The sequence below is a fragment of the Neoarius graeffei genome, chromosome 23, assembly GCF_027579695.1.
Source record: "Neoarius graeffei isolate fNeoGra1 chromosome 23, fNeoGra1.pri, whole genome shotgun sequence".
NCBI classification, from domain to species: Eukaryota; Metazoa; Chordata; class Actinopteri; order Siluriformes; family Ariidae; genus Neoarius; species Neoarius graeffei.
In genome coordinates, this window is record NC_083591.1 from 15,380,314 (window position 1) to 15,402,903 (window position 22,590).

At 41.1% G+C, this 22,590-nt stretch overlaps 1 protein-coding gene across 1 annotated transcript in view; it reads left to right on the top strand.

Annotated features, from left to right (window-relative positions):
• Positions 1-22,590, top strand: part of schip1 (schwannomin interacting protein 1) — an 816,449-nt gene that overhangs the window by 278,724 nt on the left and 515,135 nt on the right. Inside the window, exons 11-12 of the mRNA XM_060905834.1 lie at positions 2,858-2,910; positions 5,504-5,642. Coding sequence (XP_060761817.1) covers positions 2,858-2,910; positions 5,504-5,642 — 192 coding nt within the window. The remainder of the gene's footprint in view (positions 1-2,857; positions 2,911-5,503; positions 5,643-22,590) is intronic.

Here is a 22,590-nt window from a genome sequence, read left to right on the forward strand (position 1 = left end):
GGAATGAAAGAACAGTGAAAAAGAGATTGAAGTGGGGTTAGTTTGATGCTCCGACACTCAATGATCTGCATAACATGAAGGTGTTGTATTGGGGTGTAGTCATGGAGGAGCTTTTTGGTGGCACCGCATGTTTAAATTGCTATTTCAGACTGTACAACATATAATACATATAATGTGTATGATCTGGGTGAGTTGGCCATCTCTCTGTCACATTTCATCCCAGTTATGGTTGAATAAGCAGGATCTGTCAAACAGGCATATGCTATTGTCACAACTTGACCAACCTGGCCATATGATGAACTCATTAACTCATTTAAGTCAAGCCAAGTTTATTTGTATAGCGCTTTTAACAATAAACATTGTCACAAAGCAGCTTTACAGAATTTGAACGACTTAAAATATGAGCTAATTTTATCCCCAATCTATCCCCAACGAGCACGCCTGTGGCGACGGTGGCAAGGAAAAACTCCCTCAGACGACACGAGGAAGAAACCTCGAGAGGAACCAGACTCAAAAGGGAACTCATCCCCATCCGGGCAACAACAGACAACATGACTATAACATTAACAGTCCTAACAAAGTCAGCTTCGTTGATGCTATAAACCCCCCACCAACGGAAACCCGAGTGCAAAACCGTTCACGACAACCGCAGTCCCAAAGTCAGCAAGTCAACTGCAGAAACTGCAGATTTAGAAAATCAGTTCATGAATCTTAGTGACATGAGTTGTAATTACTGGTGAGAACCCAACTCGATGAACCCTGCTACATGCTGTACGCTTTTATCCAATTAATGCCAGCGAAAAGAGAATTAAAGTCGTTATAAAGACACTGGCACAATTTCTGCATCTGTGATCATCAGCAAATAGGAGGATGTTTTTGGCAAGTGTCCTAATGTAAGGTTCTAAAGTAAGAGAAAGATTTAAGCTTACGAAGCTCTATAGTACAGCAGAGGGTCTAACAATCAGCCCATTAACGCTAATAGCAAGGTCAGAACATCCAGCATTAAAGATTTGGGGATTATCGTTTTATGTCAAGGCCAGGTGGCTGTAAGAACGTGACGTGTTTGTGTAATCATACAGAGTATTACAGGCATAACAGTGAATATTAATGTGAAGATGTATATAAAAAAAACCATGGACTAATCCCCGGAACAGGAGCACCTTGAGTGAAAGCAGTGATGGCAGATTTATATATTTGGGCACAGATCCCTTCCATACTGGATGTAGGAATTTACAGCACTCTCAATCTCCTATTGTGTTGTTTCTCCTCTCTCATCTCTGTTCTCAACTTATTTTCACTCTTCTTTTATCCTCTCTCAGCTCTCACTCAGCCTGACATCCCCCCCCCCTCGCTCTCTGTCTCTCTGTCTCTTACACCTCCATCTGTTCCTCACATTGAAAGCTCAGGTAAAAGTGTGTGTGTGTGTGTGTGTGTGTGTGTGTGTGGCTGCAGGTGTAATAAAGCATCTGTGTGAAACAGTGTGTGAGGGGGTTTTGGCAAGGTGAAGATGACATTGGCTCTTAGAGTACAAAGACAACATGGAAAGTCATCTCTGCTGATCCATAACTAAGACACACACACACACACACACACACACATGCTGTGGTTGCATGCGACTACTCAGACCACACGATCAGACAAACTGATTGCTGCTGAAGAATTCATCGAATTTATTCTTTCTACAAACACATTTTCCTTGTAAGAAGGTAATCACTCACTGCATGCTCACATACACACACCATCCTACACACACACACACACACACACACACACACACACACACACACACATGCCCTGTGGCCCTGATGGCAGTAACAGCAACGATGCTTTAGTCTAATGCTCCATGTAATTACATTATCTTCCTCAGTGATATTAAAGAGAATTATTTAATTGGTTGGGGGGGTGTGTGGGGGGGCTCTCTCAGGAATGAGGGAGAGGTGGAGAATAGGGAGAAGAGGCGAAAGAGGCGGAGCATGGCCTGTCGTACAGAATTACTTAATTAGATTTGGATCTCACTTTTCCTAATTAGCTCAGACAGTGATATAATTATGCAATAGAACATGAGAGGCAGTACGCTATCACAGACAACATCACCGCTGTGGTTTGGTTGCAGATCATCACTAGTTGGCTCGGCGTAACAGCTAATATAGTTATGTTTGGTAGAAAAAAATCAGATGAGATCATATACTTGGAAAACTGCATCACTTTACCTGCAAATGAAACATATAAAGTACCTCTGTGGTAAGTGTATTTTACAGTTCAATCTTTTCACCCTGCCTTCAGTGACTGTTTAAATTATTGGCTGGTGTTGAGTGGTCTATCAGATATATTCCATTCAGCTAGCATGATATTGAATGAGTCGAAGACGAGGTCAAAATCATGCTAGCTGAATGGAATATATCTAATATACCATGAAAAAAAGCCAGCCAATATTATTATTATTATTATTATTATTATTATTATTATTATACATACACATTCCTTTCAGGTGTTCAACGTGTCTTAGTCTTTCAAAATTCTCTCAGAATCTTACGTATTTAGTGAAGCAAACCTGGCGTCTGTGTTTGTTTACAAATTGTTGCAGTCGCTCGCTAGCACGGAAGTTTTACGTGTCCGATGTGTGACATCATATTGTCTTGACAACCATGCAATATCGTAAGCCATATTCAATGCGCATTCTCCACTGGGTAGAGTGACGTAATACATGTAGGATAAGCGATATGCTAACAATATTGCATGCTGTCAAACCAAAAATACTTGTAGAAAACGTTTTTATTCCAATCAAAAAGTGTCCTGTGTGTACAATAATCAGTAATATTGTGCTCTCTCTCTCTCTCTCTCTCTCTGTTGGTCATAGGATGAGCTAAAGACCCTGCAGAACATTAGTGATGGAGGATACCCTCTGCAAAAGTGAGTTTTTTACACACACACACACACACACACACACACACACACACACACACACACACACACACACACACACACACACACAAACAGACGGTCACCTTGCTGTTTTCTTCACCTGTATGACAATTTTATATTTACTTACCTTCTGTAAAATTCTCACACTTTCACTGCACTCTGTGGAGCAGATCATCAAATCATGTCACTTTTATCGAAGCTGAAAATGAAATTGGAACCCGATGGAAAACATTTAGCTACCTTTGGCTGACATGGAACACATTCTACATTGTCAGTGGCTTATGTTCCACTGAGTTCATTGTTTTCCGTGCTATGAAATTGGCTTTTTGACAAGGCAAATTAATTCTGTCTGAATGATGCCTGCTATTTGACATTTAAGAACAGGCAGTTGTCAGTCCATTCCACACCCCATCTCCAAACACACACACACACACACACACACACACACACACACACACACACACACACACACGTCCTTGAGCAAATATTAATGAAATTCCCTCATCAGTGTATTAAGACTGGATTCACCCTGTGGCTAGGGTTCGGGCTGCTGCTTAATTACAGAACCCCCCCCCCCCCCCCCCCCCCCCACACACACACACACACACACACACACACACACACACTCACAGTCCACAAAGACACACACAAATCTATGAAAAATTAATTAACCACTATTTCCCTGAAAAAAAACCCCTCTTCCTGTGTGAGTGTGTATCTCGCAAGTTCGTGTGATTCATTTGTACCCAGCATGAGCACTGAGAACTTTTGTCCTGGCAGGAAAATGAACGTGATGAGGAAACTTCACCTGACTTGTGTTTTCCTGTGCTCAGGAATTCATCCCCTGATCCTTTCTGGTTCTGGAAATACAGAAACAGCTGTATATAAAACAAATGTATTCATCAAAATACTCACATTATCAGGAGCTTAATAAAGAAAACAGCTTACTAAACCGTGCAAATGGTATAATTAATTGTGCATAATTTGCAGAAAATTGATAGCTGCATTTCCACATGCTGTCTTCAAAGAGATGGGAAAGGTTATGATCCAGAATCTACGGTGAAATGCAGACTGTACTGACGAGCTCACTTTCAGTCATCAGTAGTAGCATTGTTACGTGTATGCCAGTACCTGAATGCCATACTATTATAATGATGTGAGAAAATATGAAAAAGCTTGAGGTGTGTATCAAGACTGAAAGGAAAATCCCCAAATTGGGCAGCTTTTACTCTCGTATAGGTGGCAGGAGATGGTTAGTTATGAAGCTTCTAGGGTTTATGAGAAATCAACACTAAAGCATTAAAGGTATTTAAACTGCAGTGGACAAATTAGATAGGAACATATGAGGTACTGTATGCTCATATGTTATATTTTTTTATGTCGCAAGCTGTTGTAATGTTTCATCACATTTTTTTTTATCCCCTGCCCAAACGAAGTTTGGTGGGGGATAGAGAAACAGGTTCCGTCCGCCCGTCTGGCTGTCCATCCAGTCACGTTTCCGTTTCCGGGCCAGATCTTTAAAACCACCGAAGATATCTTCATGAAACTTTGTATACATATCAAGCAACATGTGAACTGGTGCCTTTTGCTATTTTGGATTTTTGAAAAAAAAAGTTTTCAAATTTTTACATACTGTAGAAAATAGATTTCGATTTAGTTTCTAAGAGCAATGTTTGTTTCCGGAGCATATATCCAAAACTATTCATGATACAGGGTGGCACGGTGGTGTAGTGGTTAGCGCTGTCGCCTCACAGCAAGAAGGTCCGGGTTTGAGCCCCGTGGCCGGCGAGGGCCTTTCTGTGTGGAGTTTGCGTGTTCTCCCCATGTCTGCATGGGTGTGCTCCGGTTTCCCCCACAGTCCAAAGACAGGCAGGTTAGGTTAACTGGTGACTCTAAATTGACCGTAGGTGTGAATGTGAGTGTGAATGGTTGTCTGTGTCTATGTGTCAGCCCTGCAATGACCTGGCGACTTGTCCAGGGTGTACCCCGCCTTTTGCCCGTAGTCAGCTGGGATAGGCTCCAGCTTGCCTGCGACCCTGTAGAACAGGATAAAGCGGCTAGAGATAATGAGATGAGATTCATGATACAGATTTGAAACTTGGTATACATGTTAACAAAGTGATGTAGATGTGCCTTTTCATACTAAGAAATTTGAGAAATTTTAATTTTTCATGTTTCCATGGGAACAATTTCAGACTTAGTCTCTCAGGTTAGTCTTAGGGGTAGGTTTTGTTTCTGGAGCAGAACTTGAAAACTATGAGTGGTATGGTCTTGAAAGTTGGTATATGTGTTGATTAAGTAATGTATCTGTGCCTTTTGATACTAAGAAATGTGAGAAATTTTAAGTTTTAGCTCACCTGGACCAAAGGTCTGGTGGGTTTATGCCATGAGCTGCTGTCAGTGTAAAGAGGTAGGGTTGGTTTCCTGCAGCAGAACTTGAAAAATGTGATGAATAATATCTTGAAACTTGGTGTATAGTTGGTATATCGGGCGGGGGATATAGATGACTCTGTCTTCTTGTTTTTCGGTGTGTAAACCTTTATATTTCACCGATTTGATCATAAACCGATTTGCTTGACAGCATCCAGCATGCCTGGGGGGACTTTCTGCAGAAACAGGATATTCTGGAGAAGCGGAGCCCCTCCCCTCCATCACTTTCTTCTTCAGACAAGATGAGTACTTCAATCAGCATGACCACCCTGTCAGACGGCAGCACCCCTGTAAGTCTTCCCACTTTTCCTTGCCTTGTTCTTTTATTGGTTGAGCTGAGCTCGGCTGTTCGTGCATCAAGCAGCCCAGAACAGCATGTATCCAGTTCTTACTATGAAGTGAACACGTTTTGTTTCGCGCATTATTATTTAAAGAGAGAGGTGATGCAGCTGAATCTTCTTTTAGACACAAAACGGCCTCTATATAGGCCAAATGAAATGTCTTCCTATGCTTTTTCTTTTTGCTACATTCATGGCTTAACATATCAGTGTTCACTGTTACTCAAGTAGCAGTGTTTTATTTCTTGTGTCACTGCAATATTTATATAAACGTCACTCTCTCTCTCACTGCTGATAGAAATGCTTGTCTGCACATATAAATCTGAATCTTCTGGGAATACAGTGTGGGGGGTTTTTGGGCTAGATTTGTCAGTGTGGCTTCCTCACTGTGATGTGCGACATGAAGCTTGGAGCACTATACAGTATCTATGTAATAGGCTTTGTAATCACAGTGACATTGGAGTGTAAGAGAGAACATCCCCCTTATGAAGAGAAATGAAATCGACCACACACAAAGATACACTTATAAACAAAGATGTCCTATGGAGTATCTGAAAACTGGTGAGCTTCCTGACCAATAGCTGCTGTGAGCATGTGAGCGACTGAGTGAGGGAGGCAGGGAAAGAGATAAAGAGATAGCGATAGAACACGTCTACCATACAAATGGCGATAGCATCATTCCAGGAAGGTATTTACATGGAACTTTTAAGAATGTCTTGTTGACAAACGCAAACACAGGATATACTTACTGGTTGGTGCGAGGTGGTTCTCCTGTTCTCGCTGACCTCCCAAAAATATTCCAGTAGGTGGATTGGCCAAGAGAGATTGCCCCCAGGTGTGAATCAGTGTGTGCACGGTGCCCTGTGATGGATTGGCGTCTTATTCAGGATGTATTCCTGGCTCAAACCCACCCAGTGTTTTCTGGATCCAATGCAACTCTAACCAGGACAAAGCAGTTACCGTAACTGAGTGAGAGTGTTATAAGGTCAGTGGAAAATATAGACAGCCAGCCATTCAGTCTCATACATGGACATTTACACCATACACCTGTATTTACACTTAGCGTTGGCCACAATCCAACACTAAGTGTAAATTAGCTGTGATTACAAAGCCTGCAGTTGACTTGCTGACTTTGGGACTGCAGTTGACTTGCTGACTTTGGGACTGCGGTTGTCGTGAATGGTTTTGCACTTGGGTTTCCATTGGTGGGGGGTTTATAGCATCAACGAAGCTTCGTTAGGACTGTTAATGTTATAGTCATGTTGTTTGTTGTTGCCCGGATGGGGATGGGTTCCCTTTTGAGTCTGGGTCCTCTTGAGGTTTCTTCCTCGTGTCGTCTGAGGGAGTTTTTCCTTGCCACCGTCGCCACAAGCGTGCTCGTTGGGGATAGATTAGGGATAAAATTAGCTCATATTTTAAGTTGTTCAAATTCTGTAAAGCTGCTTTGCGACAATGTTTATTGTTAAACGCACTATACAAATAAACTTGACTTGACAACGTCCATACTGAGATACGTCAAACGGTTATAAGTGATCTTGTAAACATAAAGAACACCCCCATTTGAACGTACACAAAACGGACATGTTTTAACTTCCTGTCCCTTTCCTTTTGATTTTTGTTTGCATTTTTCAAAAGTCTATTGTTTCTCTTTTAAAATACTAGCTTTCTTGGCAAAGATTAATGTTGCATGCAACATTTTTCTATTTTGGGGTGGAAGAGTGACCACTGAGAGGTTACTAAGGGTATGAGGCCATGCTTGAATTGCAAAAGCGCTCTTGTTCTGTTGTCCCAGCAGTACAGACCATCTCTGCGTGAAACCCTTTCATATTTTCCAGCTGATTGGACTTGCAACCTCTGTGTCAAAATTTTGTCTGCACTCCTTCCGGCTGAGTGTGTGTGAGCAAGTGTGTTTTGGCACAAAGTGGATTTAGATAATATAAAATCAATATAAAGTTAGGCTGCTGGTGAAATAGGACCTAACCTGACTTCATATTACTGCATTGCATTAGCATCCACACTTTACCCAAATTATGGTTGCTATATTTAGGTCTATGTTGGATTTGCTTTTAAAGTGTTTTACAGGAGAATACGACTCAAGGATAAGACAACACACAAGTTGCCCGAGGCTTAATAATATAGTCCCCATCTATGTCGCAGTTCAGAATGGTCATGTTTAAGATAATTAACAATTATTCCACGAAATCGAGTCATACATGAGCTGATAGCCGACAAGGCACGTAGCACCGAGTTGTCTATAAGCCATGTATGATGAGATTGAGTGGAATAACTGTTTTATTCAATCCACATTCACTGAAGTTTGAGAAACAGAACATTTTTATTGTCATTTTTTGCAAATTTGATAAATAAAAACTTTATACAAAATGTCCGACAAAATCATTTCCACTTAGAATGTAAACAAACCAGTGAAATGACAGGAGCAATTTGTGAAAAATGCGATAATAATAATAATTCATGAAAAATAAAAACGATACCTTCTTACCATCAAATACTTTTATTCCATATTTTGTTGCTATTTTTGTATTTTTGGGGGTTTTGTTTTCGAGTAGAGTTTTTATTTCATCCTCAGTTGGTTCAGCAATACGCTCTGCCATTTTGTTTGTCTTTACTCACAATATATGAGCTGATAGCCTAATAGTAGAGTAGCCAATCAGAGTGCACGATTGCCCATATCCAGCGAATGTAGATAAAATAATTCCCAATAGCTTGTTTTTAGGAAGCTATAAAAATTGATTATGCAGACGATCTAGCCCTGCTTTCAGATAACCATTGCCTGATGCAGGAGAAAACTACTAAGTTAGCAGAAACATCAGCCAAGGTTGGTCTGAGGATCAACAAGGGGAAGACAAAGGTCTTAAGATAAACACCACAAGCGAGGTATCTGTCGTAGCTGAAGGGCAAAAACTGGAGGATGTAGAGGAGTTTACATATCTTGGGAGTATCGTGAACAGTCTCGGAGGTACCAACAAGGATGTCATAACAAGGATAGGGAAGGCCAGAGCAGTGTATCTTAGGTTGAAGAACCTCTGGGCGTCGGAAGAGCTCACAATAAAAACCAAGCTTCGCATATTTAGATCTAATGAAGTCAGTCCTGCTCTATGGTGCAGAAACGTGGAGAATGACCAAAAAGACACAGAACAAAATCCAGACCTTTGTCAATAGTTGTCTGAGATGAATTTTTTGGATCTGCTAGAAGGATAAAGTCACCAATGTGGATCTATGGAAGCTTGCCGGGGAGGAGCCAATGGCACTGCAGATAAAGAGGAAGAAATGGGGGTGGATAGGTCATACTCTGCGGAAGCCTGCAAACAACATCACACGGCAGGCTCTTGCTTGGAACCCACAGGGGAAAAGGAGAAGAGGTTGCCCGAGGAATAGTTGCAGGAGGGACTTAGAAAGCGAACTCCAGGGGTTGGGACTAAGCTGGACTGAACTTGGAAGGAGGGCCCAGAACCGGGTACGCTGGAGGAAACTTGTCGATGGTCTATGCTCCGCAGGGGGCAACGGGCCTAAGTAAGTAAGTAATAAAAATTGAGGGTCCCTATGCTTGTCCAAGTAAACCGTGGTTCAGTTTGTGAGAAGGACACAGTTTTTTGATGGTCCATGCCCAAGATGATGTAAAAGAGAGTAAATACTTGTATTACTGCTGTAGAGTTAGTTTGATTTTGTTTTAAGTTCTCTTCAGCTCTAATAACATTTGAATGGACTGTGGAACGAACTTCCTGTGCCAGTCTGAGTACTCGGAATGATGCACAGTGGCTGTTCTGTAGTCTTGATGTAATTTAAAATGTATTATGACTACAGCACACACAGGTTAATGTACATGTATTTGGTTACCTTTAAAAATGGCAGGGACATTTAAGGATACATTCATTTTGACATTTCAGTAAATAATAAGTAATAAATAGCTCAGTAAGTGTGTCAGGAATGGCATTTGACCTTACACTGTGGGTTCCGACATACTTCTGTAAAATAGCTCTATTAATGCAGGTAGGACTATTGGAAATAGTGGCACGCTAACTGTTAGTTAACAGCATTAGTATTCTATGTTTTTCTCGAATAAAAATGTACTTGCGTGGCCTGCATAGGCACATCCTGACTAATCAAAGAATCCACATCTACTGTATGCAAAACCAGATACTAACCCAGATAGCAAATGATGTTATTTCAATGTTGATATTTGGTCAAGATGGTTGATTTACAGTTATAGTTGAACACTGATGGTGGATCAACCATTAATCAACCACTGATAAAATAAAAAGTTGAAAAAATGTGTTCGAATCAATGTAATGGTTGAAGGAAACATTTGATCAATGTTGAATATATGTTGATTTTGTTGTCATCATACACTGCACCACTGGACGGGAGCCTGGGGTGCACTCTGGGTGAGACTATTTTGTGGGAGGGGGGTTTCCTATATTTCATTGAATTTCATTTATTTAATTTAGAATTTTAATAGAGCACAAGGAACTATGAAGAATATATTATTATTTATGGTTATGTGCAAATCTTGTGTGTGCAACATGTAAGGAAAAAACGAACAGAAAATTCTACCGTACCGGCCGCTATTTGGAATGGTCCAAATAACCGTCTCTCAGAAGAACTTTCAGAAGAGCTCGAGCTCCGTTGACGACGAGACTTGTGACCATAGACTGTCCGTGCTTGCGACTGAAGAAATTTGCTTCAACAACACTGGCCAGTTCTCCTCTTTGTGGTAGTGTGGTTAAAAATAGTGGTTAAGTGAACGTGCTTGTACACATGGTACTCTGATGGACAAGAACCCCATCCCACCTCAAGCCCAGTGTTCCTGGCATAGGCTCCAGATTCACCACCATACTGAGTAGGATAAAACAGTGACTGAGGATTACTTTACAGACTTATTATGACATGTTATGTATTCTCATCTCATTATCTCTAGCCACTTTATCCTTCTACAGGGTTGCAGGCAAGCTGGAGCCTATCCCAGCTGACTATGGGCAAAAGGCGGGGGATCTACACCCTGGACAAGTCTCCAGGTCATCACAGGGCTGACACATAGACACAGACAACCATTCACACTCACATTCACACCTACGGTCAATTTAGAGTCACCAGTTAACCTAACCTGCATGTCTTTGGACTGTCGGGGAAACCAGAGCAAATATTCAAATATTTTGTTAGTCAGGCAGTTATTTGAATTGTACAGTAACTTTAACTGCTAGTACTGTATTTAGGCAATATTTTATTGTCCAGGTAAAGACTGTATAATCCTTTCTGGTTCATATCATATCTGGTTCATGTCCACAGACAGGCCTTTCCATCATTGTGTACAGTGAAACATCAACATCAACCCAATTTCTCACGGTGGTGCAGTGGTTAGCATGGTCGCCTCACAGCAAGAAGGTTCCAGGTTCGAACCCAGCGACCGGCGAGGGCCTTTCTGTGTGGAGTTTGCACGTTCTCCCCGTGTCTGTGTGGGTTTCCTCCACAGTCCAAAGATGTGCAGTTAGGTTGATGTGGGGTGGCCTTGGGCTGAGGTGCCCTTGAGCAATTCCCAAATAGCAAAAATCAGTTGAATCAACATTGAAATAGCGTTTGGCAGAAAACATTGAAATAATGTTGAAATGATATTGAAAGTGTCCCCTTGAATTTGGGTTGAATCAACGTTGAATTTTCAACCCTATCAGCATTGACTCAATAGTGATTCAACCATCATCTAAATAGAAATTTCTATTTAGATGATGGTTGAATCACTATTGATTCAATGCTGATAGGGTTGAAAATTCAACGTGGATTCAACCCAAATTCAAGGGGACACTTTCAATATCATTTCAACATCATTTCAATGTTTTCTGCTAAACGCTATTTCAATGTTGATTCAACTGATTTTTGCTATCTGGGAAAGAGATATGAGCCAATGTACTGTCTTCAAATCACACAGTGCCTTTATTCAAGGGATAAACATTGTGATTATGATTCAGCGTAAACCTGGATAAGCTCTCGTAGTCCAGGAACAGTAGGATCAGACTCTTTTCTATCCTTAAAGTGCCATTCCACCATTGGATGTATTCTTTGGCATAAAATACAATATATTTTGACAACATATATAAATGGTATCACTAGATAGAGAAATCTTTTAGCTTCAAAATGATATATCAAACATAATTTTTTGACAACAAGTATATTAATTTTGCGACCAAAATCACCTACCCTTTTAATTTCCGCGCGTGATGTCATCGGTAGGTTCCCCTTCTTGTGTACCACGTGATGTGTGACGTGGCACATATTATCAGCAATGGCGGATAGAACGCGATAAAAATAATACCAATAAATCTAGCTAATACCAATAAATCTAGCTAACTGAAAGATTAACTCAAAATTTTTCGCAATTTTTTTGGCCCCCATATACGAGGAGAAATGACTCTCTCACTTTGGGGGTTTCCTGGTCTAAAAATAGACCGACACGTGGTACACAAGAAGGGGAACCTGCCGATGACTTCACGTTTCACTACTGCGCGGAAATTAAAAGGGTAGGTGACTCATCTCATCTCATTATCTCTAGCTGCTTTATCCTTCTACAGGGTCGCAGGCAAGCTGGAGCCTATCCCAGCTGACTACGGGCGAAAGGCGGGGTACACCCTGGACAAGTCGCCAGGTCATCACAGGGCTGACACATAGACACAGACAACCATTCACACTCACATTCACACCTACGGTCAATTTAGAGTCACCAGTTAACCTAACCTGCATGTCTTTGGACTGTGGGGGAAACCGGAGCACCCGGAGGAAACCCACGCGGACACGGGGAGAACATGCAAACTCCACACAGAAAGGCCCTCGCCGGCCCCGGGGCTCGAACCCAGGACCTTCTTGCTGTGAGGCGACAGCGCTAACCACTACACCACCGTGCCGCCCGGGTAGGTGACTTTGGTCGCAAAATTAATATACTTCTCATCTCATCTCATTATCTCTAGCCGCTTTATCCTTCTACAGGGTCGCAGGCAAGCTGGAGCCTATCCCAGCTGACTACGGGCGAAAGGCGGGGTACACCCTGGACAAGTCGCCAGGTCATCACAGGGCTGACACATAGACACAGACAACCATTCACACTCACATTCACACCTACGGTCAATTTAGAGTCACCAGTTAACCTAACCTGCATGTCTTTGGACTGTGGGGGAAACCGGAGCACCCGGAGGAAACCCACGCGGACACGGGGAGAACATGTAAACTCCACACAGAAAGGCCCTCGCCGGCCCCGGGGCTCGAACCCAGGACCTTCTTGCTGTGAGGCGACAGCGCTAACCACTACACCACCGTGCCGCCCGGGTAGGTGACTTTGGTCGCAAAATTAATATACTTGTCGTTGTCAAAAAATTATGTTTGATATATCATTTTGAAGCTAAAAGATTTCTCTGTCTAGTCATGTTGTCATAAAATATATTGTATTTTATGCCAAAGAATACATCCAATGGTGGAATGGCACTTTAAGAAGTGCTCTGAAATGGTGTGGTGCTTTCTGATCCTGTAAAAAACCCTGTACTGACATTAAATGTCCTCTAGGTAGCAATGTTGCATCAGAGCTGGCACTCTACTTGCTGATTTTATGTGCAAAGCGCTGATCAATCTTGTTTTAATTTTCTTTTGTGTGTGTGTGTTGAATGTTTTGACTGTTACACCACACCTTTAATCCCCTTGATAGACTTAGATAGTCGTTTTCACACATTTCATCACACATACACACACACACACACACACCCCTGCTCAATCCAGGTCACACTCACACTGTTCCCCAGCAGGCTTTGGGAGACTGGGAGTACATTTATTTCTTTCCATATTTAGCAGCTGAATGTTCTGCAGAAACTCATACTCCCGTAAAGTCACCGCATTGCTGCGTTTGATTTCTCCTCAGGAACTTGTGTCTTTTCAGTCGCTGACTTTTAATGAGTGTTTTGTTTCACTGAAATCAGCATCCACGAATAGATTGTTGGATTTTATTCATCCCCAAAGGAAGATTTGGAAAGTAGTTGAGTTGTTGAGGACTGTAATAGATTTCAAACATAAATAATGAAAAAAAAAGAAAGAAATCTGAAATTAAACAAATACTGAGCAAAAACATAAGCCAGTTAATAACCATCACGCTACAATTTTGCAATTAGTAAATCAAAACAGTTACATTGTAGTGACTGCTGTTTGTTTCTCTAACGATCCTGGTACCTCTGGGACTCTACGAGCTATCATATCAGGTCATAGCGTCATTAAGCCTCTGATTTTATGTCTGTAATGCTCTTTTAACGTTCAGTCATCTTAGCTTTGTTTTATCCTCAGTGCTGCTGTTTTATTAGCCACATCCTTCTTTTTATTAGCCGTATCCTTCAAGGATCCCTGACTCATTTGAACCAAAATGGAAACTTTTCAGAAGTTTCCATTTTGTGATGCCTTCTGAAAAGTTTCCATTTTGGTTTTCAGAGCATTTTTTAAGGATTTTCCACTAGGAGACCAACTGGTCTGGGCAATACAATCACAGGCCCCAGAGTCCATGCGGCTGCACCACTGCGGCATATTCTGTGATGCAAATTGCCGCATTACGAATCCTCGTTTCAGCCAGCATAATATCAACATAGTTAATGCAGTGCCAAGTTTTCCTTGTTAAATGTATACTTACATGGTACTTGGTTAATTAATGGCAACTGATTGAACCAAATGATAAGACATAACTTGGTTTAAAATTTGGTCTCCCAGTGAAGCTGGTTTGGCATTGACTAGGAGACCAAATCTGGCCACTGGGAGACCATTTGGTCTCCCAGTAACTATGTTAAAAAATGCTCTGCATTCGGCACGATGTTTAGTGATCATAGCATTTTGGTTCTTCCAAATATAAGTTAAAGATAAAGGTGATTTGAAGCCCTCTCTGGTATCGCTACAGGTATGAATAAAGGTATAAATAAATTCCTCTCTGGTATAAATACAGCAAGCAACCCGAGAAAGAGCATTTCTGCACCAGAGACTTGGATAACAATGCAGGATTGAGTTTACGAAGCACAGCTGGAGCAAACGAACCAAAATCAAGCTCAGGAAAAGAATCAGGCGATCAGACGTTCTGAAGTAGAAATAGACAGGATCAGGGATCAAAAGGAAAATAAGAAAATGCACACAGAAAAATAAGGCTTAGTGCCATCACTTGCAGAATGCAGGAGCAAGCGTTCTTTTGAGTTCAGGTTATTTAAAATGCGTGTGTAATTGTGAACATGTGCACTTAATCAGAATTCAGTGATGTGTCGTGTGATGTGATGTAGTTTGTAATGTGATGTAATTTGAGGTTTTAGCTGAGACAGGTGTCGATAGAGACATGAGAAGCTTGGATTAATCTGACAGTTGCAAGTGGTTAGTCAAAACATATTCAGCGTCTGCTTGCATATTATTTACTATGTAAATAGCTCAAGTATTTTAGAATGTAATTACCTGCTGTCGCCTCATCTTCATTATGCACATTGATGCGACACACAGAATATTAGATAAAACTTGTAGGCAAATTTTAGCTAAGTGTAACAAGTCAGTCTGATAGCAGACAGCACAGTTAGCCATCCGAGCAGGTATTGTAAATTACAGGAAGGGACGGATTGGAGCAACAGAAATTCACAAAATACAGCTTTGTGGCACACTGTTGGAGTAAAAAACACTAAAACACCAAACTACAGTCAACTATATGTTCACTATATGTTCACTATATGTTGATTACATCACGTGCATTCAGAACATTGCACGAAATGGATCATGCTCATTGTGCACAGTACTGGCAGTTCAGTGTTTCTGGTCATTCGAATACTGGAACTTTGTTTTGTGTCAGGATATTTCTTATAAATCCCTGGTAATGCATAGCTACAGAACAAATCAATCTACGTACAGTGGTGCTTGAAAGTTTGTGAACCCTTTAGAATTTTCTATATTTCTGCATAAATATGACTTAAAACATCATTAGATTTTCACACAAGTCCTAAAAGTAGATAAAGAGAATCCAGTTAAACAAATGAGACAAAAATACTATACTTGGTCATTTATTTATTAAAGAAAATTATCCAATATTACATATCTGTGAGTGGAAAAAGTATGTGAACTAGGGTTGGGCGGTATTACGGTAAGAAGGTATCCCGAGGTATCCAAAAGTACCAACGGTATCGGTCTCATTACCGTCATTTTAAAAAAATATATAATATCTAAATAAATATGGAGTACATGAGGTCATAATATAAAATAATAAATTGAAGATCATCCCGAATAACTGTGTGATCGTATTTTCACTAATTCTATCAATTTCCTAAAGAAGTTTTCATCGCGTGCAGGGTTGTTTATGTCGTTACCATGGCAACCCTGCGTGACATTTTGGAGTCTGACAGAAAGCTTCGCAAGAGCCTGAGACCGGGGGTGTCATGGCTCAGATGGCTAAGGCACCGTACCATAAATCCGGGGACCCGGGTTCGATTCTGACCCAAGGTTATTTCCCGATCCCGTCTCTCTCTCCCCCGCTCATTTCCTGTCTCTCTATACTGTCCTATCTAAAAAAAAAAAAAGAGACTGAGACCGCGGTTGAAAGATGGCAAGTCAAGATAACGAGTTAGTGGCAAAAAAAAATACAACATCGGCAGTGTGGCAGTATTTTGGTTTCAAACCAAACGAAAAATCTATTATGTCCCCTAAGGCACACCATAGCCTGGGGTACTCCACTTCCACGAGATCTCTCCAATGAGTTGTGTTTTGAGTAGGTTACATGAGTAACAACAAGGTAAAATAATATAACGTATGACATTTGGGATGTGGGTAATAAACGTTTGAAATGTCATCTACTGAAGAAACGGAAGAAAACATCGTAGCGTAAACTGTTCGGTTTCTGGTGGGAATTAGCAATGCGCTTGCTGTCTTTGTTGGGTGTGTTAAACCGTATGGATTTAAAACCCTTTGGTGACTGACCCCTTGAACATGGTTCCTCCAGGAACGATGACGTTTCAGTCGTCAAGACAACGGAAAAACTAAAATACAAGAGCATTTTGTTTTGTGCACAAGAGCATTGTGACGTATCTTTCTGTTTTTGTATTTTAGTTCTTCTGTTGTCTTGACAACTGAAAAGTCATAGTTCCTGGAGGAACCATTTTCAAGGGGTCAGTCACCAAAGGGTTAAGTGGAATAATTGTAAGGAGTTATGTGATCAAGACAACGTTTTAAGCAAGGTAAGGCCATTTGATTATTAATTTCCCCGCCATGGCATGACGTGGGCCCATATGATTTTGCCTTGTGCAGCTATCACGCATTTGAATTAGGTTCGCCTCATTTGCGCTGAAGAATATGGTTTATCGCGCAGTCTAAACGGACTTGGGTGTTGGTTGATTCTTTTTCTTTTTTTTATTTCCCATGCTTGAAAGGGTATGATCCTGCTCATCGTGTACTTTTTTTTGATGGAGTAGGTGAAATAGTGCTGCAAATGGCGTTTCAATGCAGACATGTGTAAACGACAGTTGAATGCTATTTTCAAGATGAAGGAAGAGTTGCGTGATGCTTTGAAATATCTCTTAATGCTAGTGTTGCCACACGTCCAGGTTTTTCCGGGATTGTCCCGGTTTTTTGTGGAAAATGGAAAATGTCCAGGAAAATGGAATAACCTTCCCGGGACACGTTTTGTCCCGGTTTTTTACTTCCTCACATTATCCCCATTGAAATAAACACAAATCATTAATGTTTCTCGCAGCCACTTAACATATTAATAGTTTTCACGTAAGCGGGCATATTGTAGGCAGCTACTTGTGCGGCCTCACCGAATGTTTGCGCACGCAGCCAGTCGCCGTTGCTAGGTGATCGTGGTCAATACAACGGCGGCCGCGCGAAATCAAAGATACTGGAATACCGTAATACCAAACAATAGGTGAGAGTTCCCTTGGTCGGTGCGCGAGTAGGCTGGCTGTCTACTTCCTATGTTCTGATTCTGATAAAGGCTGGTTCTAAAGCCTGGGCCAATTTCATCAATAAATGAATCATTAAATAAATCATTAAATATATCAAAAAAGAATGCCTGAACACTGGCGTGAGAAATGAATAAATCAGTTGTCCCAATAACATAGCACCTCTCTCTTGTGATTAAAACAAAGGATTAGGGCTATTTGGTATGATACGGTAGTCTAACTTTTAAAGTTCAGTTCTCCAGAGAAAAGGCTAAAACAACAACGAAGCAGACTGAGAGAAATTATATTGATTATATTTGTATTATTTTGATTTGGAAACGGAATGGGAGGAGAGACTCTTCAGAGGGCTGTTAGCCTACTATTAAATATTTGTTTAAAAAAAATTGGCGTCCAAATAAGATCATTCCTATATGAACTTATTTTTTGTAATAATATTTGTGGTAGTGCCCATTTAAGGGTTAAGAAGACAAAATTAATTTTAACTAAACGCCTAACTGCACCAGTTGAACTGTTTTATTTTTAAACGTGAACATTCACATAAGGCATAAGGCATCGTAGATGTGCGTGTCCGCAGCCCTCAACCCCCGCGCTCGTACGTGCGCGCAGGCGCGGCCGCCGACCGATGTGTCCCGGTTTTTAACAACTCAGATGTGGCAACCCTACTTAATGCACAAAATTCGCTTTGCTGCTTAATCCATACCACAGTGCACACAATTCGCTATGCTGCTTTTAAATAGTACATTTGAGGCATAGGCGCACGTTACACAGTAGGCCGAAACAAAATATTATTTTTTTCTCGGTAATACCGTATACCCCGGGAAAACACAGAGACGGTTTAAAGGTATCAAAATTTGGATACCGCCCAACCCTAATGTGAACCTTTGCTTTCAGTATCTGGTGTGACCCCCTTGTGCTGCAATAACTGCAACTAAACATTTCCGGTAACTTGATCAGTCCTGCACACTGGCTTGGAGGAATTTTAGCCCATTCCTCCGTACAGAACAACTTCAACTCTGGGATGTTGGTGGGTTTCCTCACATGAACTGCTCGCTTCAGGTCCTTCCACAACATTTTGATTAGATTAAGGTCAGGACTTTGACTTGGCCATTCCAAAACATTAACTTTATTCTTCTTTAACCATTCTTTGGTAAAACGACTTGTGTGCTTAGGGTCGTTGTCTTGCTTCATGACCCACCTTCTCTTGAGATTCAGTTCATGGACAGATGTCCTGATATTTTCCATTAGAAGTTGGTGGTATAATTCAGAATTCATTGTTCCATCAATGATGGCAAGCTGTCCTGGCCCAGATGCAGCAAAACAGGCCCAAACCATGATACTACTACCAGCATGTTTCACAGATGGGATAAGGTTCTTATGCTGGAATGCAGTGTTTTCCTTTCTCCAAACATAACGCTTCTCATTTAAACCAAAAAGTTCTATTTTGGTCTGATCTGTCCACAAAACATTTTTCCAATAGCCTTCTGGCTTGTTCACATGATTTTTAGCAATCTGCAGATGAGCAGCAATGTTCTTTTTGGAGAGCAGTGGCTTTCTCCTTGCAATCCTGCCATGCACACCATTGTTGTTCAGTGTTCTCCTGATGGTGGACTCATGAACATTAACATTAGCTAATGTGAGAGAGGCCTTCAGTTGCTTAGAAGTTCCCCTGGGGTCCTTTGTGGCCTCGCTGACTATTACACGCCTTGCTCTTGGAGTGATCTTTATTGGTCGACCACTCCTGGGGAGGGAAACAATGGACATCAATTTTGATAAGCATATAGTTTAGTTTTAGATCTTCAGTAGATCTTCAAATGTTCAGTAATAGTTTTCCAGCAAATGATGCATTATAAAGCTGATATAACTAGACAGCTGAGATTATCTCTGCTGTACAACTTACATTGTTACCCTACCTTCACACTAAACGCAGTTTGAGCATCAAAGCAACCTTAAGTCATTCATTTTCTATGAGAGCCAGCGTCTCTTGGCGGGGAGCAGTAGCATGATCCTTGGCTGTGCGTTTTGGGCATTGGAGGCGTCAGAATAAAGTTGAAGTCCAGGCAACTTTATGGTAATGGGCTCTGACATGGTTTGCCGGCAACCAATTGGAATTTAGACGCACTCCACTCAAAAGAATCCTAAAGAACACAGTTGTGTAAATTTGGGTTCCGTTCAAACTGTTCTCAAACACAGTGGAAGAGAAATTAATAATTGCAGAGACAGATTTCCCCTTATTTATGATGTGCCGCTGTTTGCATACAGGGATGAAAATAATAAATGAATGAATGAATGAATGACCCACATGTTGACATTTGACTTTGCATTTAGCATACATGTCAACCTTTGGTCAATCAAACCTATATAACCAACCTCCAAAATCTGTATTTCCCTTATAAAATCCGTATAAGATGCAAATTAAAATAATTGACCTAAAATTTGAATGATAATTAACAATGATATATCCAAGTTACTTTTTATTCAATATTAATAACAATAAACCTTCAGAATGAATACAAAGCTCCAATGTTTGACAAAAACACAAAGTGTCACTCTAATGTTCTGAATTGTACTCCATGACAGCTTTTTTTAGCACTCCGCACCAATACCTCATGAGGCTGCATGTCACAGCAAGTGTCTGTGTTGATCTTGCCGGAGTGCCCATTCAGAATCTTTTCAGTCGCTAGTGAAAGTCGCTCAGGTGGAAATACGCTTTTCAAACAAAATGTTACTTCACGGTTAGCGGGATTCTCGCAATGCGGTGTGCGCATGATCAGAAGTGGAACGAAGTCTCGTTACCACAAGATAACGCGCGATTTCATAAGACTCTTTACTGGCTGTTTGTGCTTTCTGTGGTGTACAGTACGTTTGTAAATGTTATGCGCTCTTTTATCATCGTGGGAATTGATTATAGCTCTAAATAAATATTGAAGTTTTTTTAAAGAATCCGTATAACTTTATTTGTACGCCCGTATACTACGTTTATTGAATCAAATCCGTATAAAATACGGACATTCCATATAGGTTGACATGTATGATTTAGCATCAACACAAAAGACATGAATCACAAAAATGGCTTTTGATTACATAAAGTCACGTAATGTCATGAGTTTGTGTTGTTAGTTTATTTTCTTACCAAATATGCAATCACAATTGTTCATTATTTTCCTTCATCACTTAACATCACATTTAAAAGATTTCATGAAGTTCGTCAGCACAAAAATAACATTTGAAATGTGTTTGCTTTGTGGCTCCTTTAAATAAAGTTTACAAGATGAATCAATCCGAAAGAATGGGTCACCTATTTCATGTACATCACAGAGCGTCCACGATCTTCAACAGCATCATTGGAAGGGCAGCCAGAGCGAATGTGGTGTGAACATATCAATAATTTCAGTGGTCTGTCGGCACTATGATAGTAATCAGGCATTCTTCCTGTGTAAAATTGGGTGTGATGACAGATGACGTATTTGTCCGAAAACTTTCACCACATCTGAGGTAAACTGCTCTGATTGTGGATTGCTATTACATGATTTAACAACAACAACAGACACAAATATCTTAATACTACATACTGTATAGTCTGAACTATACTGAGACAGGTGACAATGAAAAGGAATACACTGTAGCTCTGTATTGCTGTGAGGGACATTTATTTTTGTTGTCACCACTTGAGTCCACTTTTCCCTTTAGAGGAAACGGTCACCACAAATCAATACAAATCTCTATTGACTGAACACTTTTATCCTGTGATGAAACATTTCTATCCTGATGGGAATGGTCTTTTCTAGGATGGCTCCGCCCTCTTCCAAAGGGAACAAGGGATCACTAAACAGTGTTGTTGAGGATGGAGTTGGTGTAAATCATATGCTATGATCTTCACAGTCACTGGATCTAATTGAACAAGGGAGATTTTGATTTGCAAACATTAGACGGCCATCATCAAGACTGGGAAGGATTTTTTTGGAAGAACGGTGTTCATCATTTGAGTACAGTTCCAGAGAATCGTACAATCAGTGCTATTCTGGTGGCTTGTGGTGGTCTAACATGGGTGCTGTGTGAGACGGCTGCCTCTCCAGTAGCTCTGTAGTTTTTAGCTCTTTAAACCTCTTTTTTCCCACCTTTTTTTACTTTTCTGCTCTTCTTATGAAGACATAGTGTGTTTTACTATATAACATGGATATATTTAACTTTAACACGCAACCAGGAGCCAGTTTTCTCTCTTATTCGAGAGAGGAGCTGCTGGCCCTGAAAACAATGGGACGAGCTGGGATACGACACCCCATCCCGGCTGAACTGAGGAGGAAACCCAGGGGCTGCAAGGCTGGAGCTAAGCTAAAGGCTAGGCTTGCGGACAACCGGCGGTGCTACAAACCATCCATTCCCTCCGTTATCATGGGGAATGTGAACTCGCTGCCGAATAAAGTCGATGAGCTTTCCGCTCTGAACAACCAGCAGATTTACCAGGAAAGCAGCTTATTTATCTTTACGGAGACATGGCTAACACACCTTGTACCGGATGCTAACATGGACCTGCAGGGATTCACTGCTGTGAGAGCCGACAGAGACACTAACACGTGGGAAAAGCATAGGTGGGGACTCATCATTTATGTCAACAACCGCTGGTGTAACCCGGGACATATCTCCGTAAAGACAGTTTTATGTTGCCTGGACTTGGAGCTACTAGCCATTAGCCTGCGGCCATATTATCTGCCGAGGGAGTTCAGTCACGTGACCACCATCTGTGTTTTACATCCCTCCAAGGACAGATGCAGGCGCTGCATGTGAGAGGATTCACTCTGTCACAGCAAGGCTGCAGACACAGCACCCTGAGGCATTTATCATAATTTCTGGGAACTTTAATCACACTACTTTGGACTCTACTTTGGCTGCTTTTTACCAGGCTGTGGATTGTCCAACAAGGAACAACAGGACAATTGACTTGCTGTATGCTAATGTGA